Source organism: Euphorbia lathyris, chromosome 5 (assembly GCF_963576675.1).
Source record: "Euphorbia lathyris chromosome 5, ddEupLath1.1, whole genome shotgun sequence".
Taxonomy (NCBI): Eukaryota; Viridiplantae; Streptophyta; class Magnoliopsida; order Malpighiales; family Euphorbiaceae; genus Euphorbia; species Euphorbia lathyris.
The window spans coordinates 26,234,553-26,245,988 of NC_088914.1; the positions used below are offsets into that span (position 1 = coordinate 26,234,553).

Here is an 11,436-nt window from a genome sequence, read left to right on the forward strand (position 1 = left end):
AAATAAACGAGCTTGAGCCGAGATTCGAGCCCAAAATCATCTTTAACTTGGTTCATTCAAAAATATTATCTAACCATGACTTTTTTGTGAGTAAATCGTTAATAATAACGAAGCTTGCTCGCAAATATCTCTTTAATTTTGTACACAAACAAGATGTTTACAAATAGTTCATTTATTACTCATTTATTATATTTATGGACGAACTCATCTAATTGAAAATGAAATAATATTAACTTTAGATATTTGTGAATTAACACAAAACTATATAGTTTTTTACAAAACTAAAATTTGTTCATAAATGTTCTAATCGAGTCTGCTCGCGAGCTTTGGAGCCAAGCTTTGACCTGCTTAAACTTGGCTCGTTTATGAACCGAACCAGTAAATCGTGTTCACAAGCGGCTTGTTTACAAATCAAGCCGACCACCGAACCACTTTACAGCCCTAGGTTTAGATAACAACAGTATTTAACATTTTCTATACAAACATCAGTGTTATGAAGCTTTTCGTAAAAAAAAACTATTCATAGATACTTGATGTTAACAAAAATTATCTTTCTAATTTTCGAATACATTTCTTCTTTAATATTATTCCTAATTCCATAATATTATAAACAAAATTTTGTTTCATTCAATAAAAAAATTTACTTCCTAGTTTTTTTAGTTATTGGTTTATATTTTATTAATTTGATTGTATTTTTTATTTCCAAATATAACCCTATGGTTTCCCGATTGATTTTGTCGCTAAAAAAAGACCAAGGTTCTCATTGTTAGCAAAACTAAAAAAAAAGAAAATTACAAATCTGGGTCAAATGGGAAGCCCATTTACATATTAAACCCATTTACTAATTCTACTACATATCTAGACTGATTTTGTGTGACTTTCCAAAAATACCCTCAATATTTACGCGGAGCTCGCCCCATCCCGTCTGACTTCGCATATTCACCCATATGCGAAGCCTGCGAAGTTAATGTTTTGATTTACTTAATGAATTTAGTTCGCATATGCGAAGCTGAAGTTTGTTTTTCTTGATGAATTTAGTTCGCATATGCGAATGCTGGATATGATTTGAAGCTAATACGCGAAGTGGTATATAACAAAAATTGGCAAACAACAACGGATTCGAACATTAAAATCATAACATTATCAAAATTTACAACAAGATTGCCACAATAACAACATTCAAATCATAACATTATCAAAATTTACAACAAGATTGCCACAATAAACTCTACTAACCAATCATTTTAAAGTGAAACTAACTAATCCGGTACCAAGATTACGCATCCGCTTCAAAATTGGCACCGGATTAAGTTAGGTCCACTTTGAAGATTGGCACCATGGGATGGACGTGTCCCATGGTGCACCCCGAGATTGACACAACCTCTCCTAACGAATCATTTCAGGAGTGAATGTGTCAATCTTGGGGAAGTTCATCCCTATACAGGAAGGAAAATCATCTTCCCTGCAGCCCAGTACGCCGCCTTCCAGAAAGGGATGTTACGTATTCAACCATCTACAGAAAAAATTAACCGTGTTAGTTATGAAAAATGACGATTTTGGCTTCGCAAAATGAAAATTAGCGAAGCATGCGAATGTAAATGTGCAGGGGAAAGGTGATTTTACTTCGCATATCTATTTTTTCGCGAAGTCTGCGAGGTCTGAAATGTGACTATCTACGTCGCATATCGATGCTTTCGCGAAGTCTGCGAGGTCTGAAACGTGAGGATCTATTCGCAGACTTCGTGAACTAATCGATTCGCGAGGTAGATCCATACGTTTCAGACTCTTTCTCTTCGCAGAACTTCGCGAAATCATCAATTCACGAAGTAGATCATCACTTTCCAGGCTCGTTCTCTTCGCAAAGCTTAGCGAAACCATCGATTGCGAAGTGAATTCATGAAAAAACGCAGGAAAAAAAAACAAATACTTACATTTTTCGCCCCTTTCACCCCCAAAAGCGACAATAACAATATGATAACATGGTAAGAACGAAGGAAATAACGTAGAAAAACCATTTCTTTGATGGTAACAAGAAGAAAGAAACCAAGCAACGAACAGGAAGATGAAAAACCATTTACTCATTTTCTAGGGTTGGGAAGTTGCAGAATCAAGAGATGAAGAGATGAAAAAGAAAAATTCATTATGATTTTGACTAAATGGTGCAGATTTCGTGCAATTTAAAGGAAGGAAGATCAAAAGCCTTGAAATCATTAATGCAGGAGCAACTTTTCGCATAACCAAGGAGATAGGGGGGAGCGGTGATTCGCGAGTGGTGGAAGTGGGAAGGTCAGGGGTATTTTTAGAAAGTCACACAAAATCAATCTAGATATGTAGTAGAATTAGTAAATGGGTTTAATATGTAAATGAGCTTCCCCATTTGACCCAGATTTGTAATTTTCCCAAAAAAAAATAGATTGCCACTATCAGTTTAATTTCAATATATTATACATTTTACGTACTAATAGCAACAATCCATCACAATTTTACCAAACATGAATAATTAATCAGCTAATAATAAACAATAAACAACAACCGCAAACAGCTAAGTCCAACAACAACGCCTATCAATTAACAGCTGAACCAAACATAACATAAAACCTACCATTTCGAATAGTTCGAGGCAACCATTTTAAATAGATCAAGAAGTCAATAATGCTTTTAAGACTAAAATTAACCTAACACATACAATAAACTTGCAAAATTCTCTCTAACGGTATCTAATTAACATAACCTAATTAACAAAATCTAATAGCTAAATTAATATTCCCCCCAATTTTTAATAGATGTCATTTAAAATTTTCATAAATACCAATAAAATATTAATTACACTATTAAAATGACTAATTTTAATTTATCTTTAATAGTTCTCTCTTGAAACTCTAATTTCTATACAAAAATTCTTTCTTAACTATTATAGCTTAATTCGAATTATTTACATTAATTACTAAACATGTCATTTATCACAAATAAAGATAAATTTAAAAAAAATATAATCAAAAGTGCATTGGTAATAAAAAAAAATTAAAAACCCTAAAACTACATGTAGTGGGATTGAAAAAACAAGAAGTTACATAAAGAAAAAGCATATAAACCTTAATTTAACCCCGAAGTTATTTTTATTTAATATTTTACTTTAGCTAATCGTCGAAGCAAAAGGTTTTGGTTTCCGCAGGCAAGTAATCGAAAATGAAATCATTCCTGCAAAATGGTAGTAGTATTTATCACTGTTAATGACAGACACAGAAAACATACCATAAGTCAGAAGTTGGCCTTCTTTACATAGAAACTTCCAATTTAAAACATACTTGCAAACAACTTTCTATATACATCCCAAATTCCTGCACAACTGCTGCTGATAGACTAATGTCATTAAAAACAACTATGTTCACGTCCGGAATAGTCTAAACATCCTCTGTTTCAGTTCCATTTAACTTCTCGCTACTTGGATTTCACACTCTTGATGTATTCTGAGCTAAAGCACTGGTTTTATCACTGTTATTCAATCCATACTGCACTCCAACATATACAATTGTTATAATAATAAGTGCATCCCCAAACAATTGACCCAAGAAAACAGCTTTAAATATTAGCTCGTATCGAACTTTACGCCACAAAGTTGAAGAGATGATAACATCTCAGATAGTTGAAGTAAAGTTCAAGCCTAAAGCCAGGACCCGTTAACACATACACAATTGTGAAGGGCCGTGTGTTTGTGTATAAAATGTGCGTATTAATGTAATGCTCTAAGCCATTCTAAAAGTAACAATCCAAGAAAGATGGTATCCTCTCCACTTTACATAAAAGCATAAAGAAGAAAAAAATAATTCTTAAATTATGATTGTACTCGAATATAACCACATGGCGGCGGAGCCTCTTTAGGGACTCTTGAGGACAAGTATTCCCATTACTCCTTTCTATTTCCTTTGAATTATTTAGTTTTATTTAACTTCACTTCCAAAAGATTTTCTGAAGTTTGCCCCACTGAATTATTGATATTAATATTATTTGGTTTGACTGAAAACTTGATTTAAATTAAACCACACTTTATCAACCTAATGAGAAAATGAAATTTTCCTACTAAATTCATGGTGTCAATTCTTTAAATCTTAACTTGTGTTTTTTTTTTTTTATAACTTTAAATACTTTAGTCCTTAACCAACAATCTCTATTAGACATGTATCTCGTTAAATAATGGTTTCTATATTCATATAGTTATGTTAATTATGTAAATATATATAATTTTTAAGTTTATATCTTTCCCCTATTGGTTTAGTTGATAACAATCCTTAGGACTAAAATGATTATTTGTAGCAAAACCACTATTTTAAGGATCCAGACACCGAAGGCAGCATGCATGAACATAATTTAATCTAACAGAAAGGGAGAGCTCAATTTAAAGTATTGTTGTAACAATGCTCATTTTGACAAGCTCGTCTACCTCATTTCTATCCCCCAATAATAAATTTATCAAATTCGTGATATCAGAAACTGAAAAGCAACTCACAGTTAAGATCCAGTTATATGGAAAACTATAGAGTCACGGAGCTTTGTAGAAGGCGCTTAACTTATTATTAGTGCATGTTCTTCAACAAAGATAATTAGATCTATTGATATAGGACTTTAAATGAATTTACCTTTTCTCTGATCCGTGAACTCCATATGTCTGAATGAGTCCCCGAACCTGACGGTTGACCTGATTGGTTTAAGAGTGGCTCCCAAGTTCTACCTCTACCATTCTCATAATCATCCTCAAATTCTGAATCTGTTCTTTGAGTGGAAACCATAGCTCTCAGAATTATTGCAAGAAGTATAGATAGTGCCTGATCACGTAAAACAGTTGGAAAACAATTAATAGAACGGTGCATCTGTAGCTCCTTGCATGTTTCCATTAAATAAACAAATAAAAAATCATCTAACTTGGAAACAAAAACTGATCCTTTACACTTGTAGCGTGTGAATCAGAGAAAAATCCTATTGTAAAAGTAAAAAGCTTCACAATACCATAGTAAACTTTCATTGAAGAAAAATGCTCTAACAAGTCATTAAGGCTGCAGATAGGTTAATGATTGGCTAAAATGAGCTGAAAAAGAATCTCCATAGATGCTCTTGGATTTTTTTAGAGGTGTGAAGAAATAAAGCAGATAGCCACTAGAAATTTTGGTGAAAAGGCAAAACAGAGTACGCAGGAAAACATTCAGAAAAGAGAAAGATTTGATTCCTCTAGATGAAGTAGGCATACAAGTCATATATCAGAAGGCAATGATTTCATATACCAAAGAGAGCCAGAAAAGATTCACCACTGTAGTAGTTCATAAAAGGAATTAGAGAACAGAAAATAAGGATAATCACTGTTCCAGCATTTTTGTTAGCTTCAGAATCTCTCTGAAAGATGCATATGAAGTAGTATATTTTTTAAGTCAAGTTATAAGATACCTGTATTGTGATCACTGCAATACCAACCCATTTACAAATATCAACATTGTCTTCAACAAAAGACCGAAGGCTTTGAAGTTCTCCAGTTGGATCCAAAGGTAGATCCTGTTAAAGCAAGATATAAAATTTATGGTACAAGAGAAAACCATACTGAACTTCCTGAACCTTTTTTTTTTCAGAAGAAAAAGGAAAAGAGTAACTTCACCTTCTCCCAATGATGATCAACAGCGATGAACGTCACCAGAGCAACTTCTAGTAGAATGAGTATAGTTTTGAGTATGGTGTACTACCATTTTTTACATTAAGGAAAAAATAGGCAAAGAAAGAAACAGGGAACAGATAAGAAATTCTGAATTAGGCAGTAGTAGTAATCATTTAATAACAGGTATGCCAGACATTCTAGTAGTAGAAATTTCTGTTTGATAAATTGACCATGTTATTTCAAGCTCAATTATGATAGTTCATTAAGTCCAAACTTCTAAGAGATCGGTGGACATAGATCCAGATGATATCACAATTTAGCCTACTCTCATTTTTGCAAATGCAACGGCTATGTTCTAGCTTATAAAGGTGAATTTTAACATCCAATGAACATTAGTTTACATCCACATGTCCAAATTTATATTTAACGGGATAATGAAGACTGATTTTAGATAAAAGAAACTCATCTATGCAGGATACAAAGCACAAGCAACAGCCATTAATAGCTTCTGCTGCAATATACCCAATTAGAGTAATGCAGCACAAGATGATGCCCACGCCCATAAAAGAGTAGATGAACCTGTCAACCAAAGAAAATCAAGAGTCTTATTTCCGTCCTTGAATCCCATACTTTCATGTATAAATTTGAAATATAAATTCAGCAGAAACTGAAAAATGAAGTTCTATAGGAAATATACAAGCCAAAATTAGGTCGCAATTAAACACATAATTCAAGTGGACCTTTTCAGTCTTCAAATCTAACAAAATCGGTGATAACATGTTCGTGTGAACAAGGAGCATAAAAGAACTAGAATCAGGCGAAAACAAAGGCATAATGAACTTAAAGGGAAATATAAATAACTAAACATAGCAACATATCCGAAGCTCAGAACTCTGTTTCCAATTCTAAAATAGCTAGCCAAAACATAAATATCCAGTTATTAGTCTACAGAGTCAGACTAAATTGGAAACAAAAAAATTAAAGCGACAACTCATTTAATATCCTTCTTCTTATAGTACTCTGATATAATTCCATTAAATACCCAATTCAAAAATCAAAACCCTTAACTCAGCGGAGCCAATAAAATTAAAAACATGATGTTGCAGAAAAGAGTAATACCATGGAGCTGGAAGCTCCAAAGAGTTCAAAGGAATCCCCAGTCCATCATCTACACCGTAGGCCAAGTCGGGGAAAAGATTAAGAACCCTAAGAGAAGTGGACTGGGAATTGGGGAAAAGGGACAAGGAAGATACAGAAGAATCCGGAGAAGGAGATATAATTGGCGGCGGAGTAAAGGGAACGCGGTGGTTCCATTGATCGAGCATCCATAGGGAGTAAATTATAATTGAAACTCCGAGAAAAGCCTGAAGAAAACTGAAGAACTTGAGGATGAATGCCAATGATAAATGGCAGCAATTGCGCCGCATTTGTGATGGAATTGAAATCCTAAAAGCAGAAAAGGCAGAGAGAGCGGTGAGCGGTGATAATGACGATGAAGAAGATAGTAGAAAGGAAAGGGAAGGAATTTGTTGGGTTCGGTTTTGGGTATGCTAATGATTTTTGGATTTGTGCGGTGAAAGTGAAAAGAAACAGCCTTTTTTCACAATGAATTGAACTGCTATTTGGTTTGGTAGGGAAAAGGATGATATCATAATCATAATAGCTACAAATATTCCTATTATCTTTTCACATGCTTTTGTTGTTACTTTTATTTTCCTTTTTCAAATATTAAGATTATCAAATGCCTATTGCATCAATATTTTATTAATCTCCTCGGTTCGAGTACCAATACGCGCCAAAAGATATTGGGTCCGTTTGTTTTACATATGGGCCCTGTTTGGGAATTAGCTGTTAGCTGATTACATTAGCTGTTAGCTGTTAGCTGATTACATTAGCTGATTTGACTAGCTGATTTGATTAGCTGTTTGTGTAGACTTGTTTGGTAAAAATTAGCTGATTGATAATAGCGGTTTGTGCAAAAAAGACAAATAAGGGCATTAATTTTGGCGCAGGAGAAGAGAAAGTCTATTTATCAGGGTTAAAGAAGTCCATTAATTTTAATATTGCAAAACGCTAATTGAAAAATCTCATTTTAAGAGCTTTTTCTAAATTAGCGTTTTCATCCCAAAACTCTCTTCCAAACCTCTCTCCATCAAACACTCCAATTAGCGGTTTCAGTGGTCAAACCTCTAAAGTTGGTCAAAACCGCTCTTTTTATCCCAAAACGCTCTTTACCAAACAGGGTCATGGTTTGTTGCTGCTGTTTGCTGTTACGCTTTACCGTTTACGGTTTGAAAAAGCTGTTTTTATAATAAAAAAAAGCACTATTTCCTATTTTTGTAAAAAACTATTTTTCAAATTGGTTAAATGCACCATTGGTCACTGAACTTACATGGTTATCTCAAACTGGTCATTCAACTTCAATTTGTCTCAATAAAATCACTCAACTTTGAGTTTTGTCTCAATTAAGTCACTATAATGATTTTAATGATTAAAAATCATCAGAATGATGACATAAGTGATACGTCAATATGAGACAACTCATATTTCTAACAGAAATGACACATGACATCCATATATGCGTCACATGGCTATCATGTGTCGATTATTTTTATGGAAAAAAAACTAAAATCTAGTTTTTTTTATAAAAATACCCGACATGCGGCTGTCACATTTCATTTCGGTCAGATATTTGAATTAATTCATGTTGACGTGCCATCCATGTCATTATTTCGATGCGTTTTAACCACTAAAATCGACGGAGTGACCTAATTGAGACAAAACTCAAAGTTGGATGATTTTATTGAGACAAATTGAAGTTGAGTGACCATTTTGAGACAACCATGTAAGTTCAATGACCTGATAACAACCCAAATTATTCTTGAATAAGGAATAAGGGAAATTAATAGAAATAATGGCAAACCATTATTCCTTCTAAAAGAGATATTTATGCATGATTAATGTGGAATTAATGATAATTAATGCAGGGGCAAATATGCAAATAATGAGGAAAAGGAAGGAGTCTCTAGCATTATGCCACGCCACGTGGACCATGGCGAGATACGTCATAACGAGATATGCCCGATGAGAGCGAGTAGCGGAGACCCGCCATAGCTCTCAAGGAGAGCGTACATACGCCTTGACGGATCAAAGAATACGAAAAGGCGTCTTTATTACCATCCATGAATGGGAATAAATACAACTAAATGGCAATTAATAGTCATTAAAGGGGAATAAAGACTTGACTGTTCGAATACCTCAACTCTGATGGTTTCAATGCTAAATGCTGGGATTAATGGAGAATTGATAGCAATTAAAGATGAGTAATGACACAACTCTTCACCTGCTTCCCCATTAATGCTGAAGGTTACAGAAACCTATATAAATACCCCAGCTTCCTATGATCAAAGGTACACTTACTGATTCTCTACTTTTGTGCTTACAGTTTATTCTCAGAAATATTACTGACTTTGGCATCGGAGTGTCCCCGGCCGATCCCAACGGCGCCTCATAGGGAAGTGCTCCGATCAAGGATTTTTCCACAAGTTATCAATTGGTGCGGTGAAGGTGGATCTCTAACAAATAGAAAATCACAAAATCTTGATTGTATAGAGTTTCACAAAGAACAAAACAATGGAGTCAACAGAATAGAAATCACAATCTCAAACTTTGGCTCAATCAGTACAACAAATCTATCCAAATATACAGTTCTCCATATATTGGTGGGAAAGAGTTTTCTACATTAAATCTGGAATTTTATGATGAAAAAGATAAGTTTCCTCCCCTTTCTTATTCCATTTTTAATTAAAGAAAATTGAGATCCTTCACTCTTATAAAGTGCTATGAATATCATTACATGTTATTATGATAAATCTAATAAACTGTGAAAGATGAAGTCATAAACACAAATCTTTCATTAAATCTTGCATGCTTACTATGCCCTCATATTTTTATGCATGACAAGTGTAATATGATATTATCATTGAATTAGTACAAACGCATGTATAAGACCTGTAATCTTGGGATTTACAAAAAAAATCATCCATTCAATGTGATTTTGTCATTTGATATTAAAATATCATAAAAGGGCTCATGTAATTACAAATGATTTAGATCTGGTCGGTCTTTTGGAAGAACATGCATATAACTATTAGAAGAAATTACAAAAAAATCATATTTGGTTTTTTGTACAATTCACCATCTATATATGGCTTTTCTCCTATATAGTACTTTTAATATCAGAAATTCATATTTTTGAATATTGTTTTGTCAAACAGTTATTTCATTCCCTTTTTTTACAAGGATATGTCTATTCATATAAAAAACTGTTTATTTGACATTGTTAGAATTTCTGTTACCAACACAAGAGACTTGAAAATATTGAGTCTATTTGTAATTATCATGTAATTGTCCATAACTATTAAGGCCATTATGGGTTGATGAATTACCAAATTGGATAAACAAAACTTTCATGTCCTGAGCTAACTACAAAATAGTGCGAGTGTCGGTTTCGGATCAGAACATTAATTTATGCGAAATTCTTAAGATATACATGAGAATTCCTTAAAAATTGGAGGATTGTATGTGAAGGTAGGTGAGAGTGGATTTTGAGTAATTTTCCTTACACTCCAAATTGGAGGAGAATCATGGTACATGTATTTTTCTTCCAAATTTACCCTTTCTCTTTTATTTTATTCGTACAAATGAAATAATATAAGAGTAATTTTATATATAACTATATTATTAAATCATCACTTACCTTTCTTTAATTACACCTCATTCAAATTAGGCTTTAATGATCTCTGAATGCCATTAATGTATGGATGCACAATATTAATTGCAAGTAAATAGCAACTATGTAAGATATCTTACCCAATATAGAATGTCATAACTTTTATGACGTTTAAAATAAATATGCTATCTTGGATATTAATGTGCATTTAAATACAAAAGGACATTATTCTTAAACCATTCTCATTATGGTTATTTATTAAGAATCCATTATGATATTCATGTGCAGTAGCAATCTTTATGGTTATGACCGTTATACGTGATATTATTATTAAAACAAGCAAGATTAAAATTCTATTATGAATTTGTTTGACATATAATATTTACTCGGTTTTATCCTTTGACTAAGTTCATTCTAGAGTCAGAGACCAACGCGAAGGAATTATTAAGTTGATTCCAAGATGAATTAAAAATTCCATAAAGAGAATTGCATCATACATGATATTTGCCAACAAGGCAAATGCAAACATTCTTTTGCTATGAAGTATGTTCCATGGATCAAGCCATTGATCCCCAAGGTAAGTGAATATACCTTTTATGACTTACCACAATCTTTTAATAATGGACAGAGTATGCCCCACTTCTGGAGTTCTTTCAGTGCTAACCCACAGGTACAAGGGAGTTGCTAATATTACAACCAGTGCAAACACTGATATGAAAAATAAAGCTCAATCCAAAGAAGTGTATATGCAGAGTCACTTCAGAAAAATTCCTTGACTATGTCATTGGCCAAAAAGGAGTTAGAGCAAATCCAGATAAAATAAAAGCCTTGCGAGGAAAAAGGTGAAAAGAGCGCCTAAATAAAAGCCATGCGAGGAAAAAGGTGAAAAGAGCGCCTAAATGAAAACCCCACAATGGGTGAAAAAGATCCAGAGGTTGAACGGGTGGATCATCATACTAGAAAGATTGTCAACAAGCATATCAAGGTATAAAACAATTCCTAGCAGAACCACCCTTGATGAGCAGACCAATCTGAAGGGGAGACCTGCATTTGTATCAATCTGTCATGG

At 33.4% G+C, this 11,436-nt stretch overlaps 1 protein-coding gene across 2 annotated transcripts; it reads right to left on the reverse strand.

The window, feature by feature from the left end:
* Nucleotides 1-3,025: 3,025 nt before the first annotated feature.
* Nucleotides 3,026-7,244, reverse strand: LOC136230292 (tetraspanin-20-like). Of its 2 annotated transcripts, none has more exons than XM_066019326.1 (6): nucleotides 6,755-7,244; nucleotides 6,115-6,214; nucleotides 5,639-5,719; nucleotides 5,434-5,538; nucleotides 4,635-4,820; nucleotides 3,026-3,198 (listed from the first exon to the last, which is right to left on the reverse strand). In XM_066019326.1, the coding sequence occupies exons 1-6, from the start codon at nucleotides 7,060-7,062 to the stop codon at nucleotides 3,193-3,195; spliced, it is 786 nt and encodes a 261-aa protein (XP_065875398.1). In that variant the 5' UTR covers nucleotides 7,063-7,244; the 3' UTR covers nucleotides 3,026-3,192. The 2 variants fall into 2 exon arrangements, with proteins under 2 accessions (XP_065875398.1, XP_065875397.1); XM_066019325.1 differs by lacking the exon at nucleotides 3,026-3,198 and adding an exon at nucleotides 3,200-3,509 and having other exon boundaries at nucleotides 6,755-7,237.
* Between the last annotated feature and the right edge of the window lie 4,192 nt (nucleotides 7,245-11,436).

Excerpts from the sequence above, each read along its gene's own strand:
- LOC136230292 (XM_066019325.1), bottom strand. The coding sequence starts at position 7,062 with ATGCGGCGCAATTGCTGCCATTTATCATTGGCATTCATCCTCAAGTTC. Across the intron at positions 6,215-6,754 it reads TTGGAGCTTCCAGCTCCATG|GTTCATCTACTCTTTTATGG; the intron begins GTATTACTCTTT and ends TTTGGTTGACAG. Across the intron at positions 3,510-4,634 it reads GTTCACGGATCAGAGAAAAG|TATGGATTGAATAACAGTGA; the intron begins GTAAATTCATTT and ends GTTGGAGTGCAG.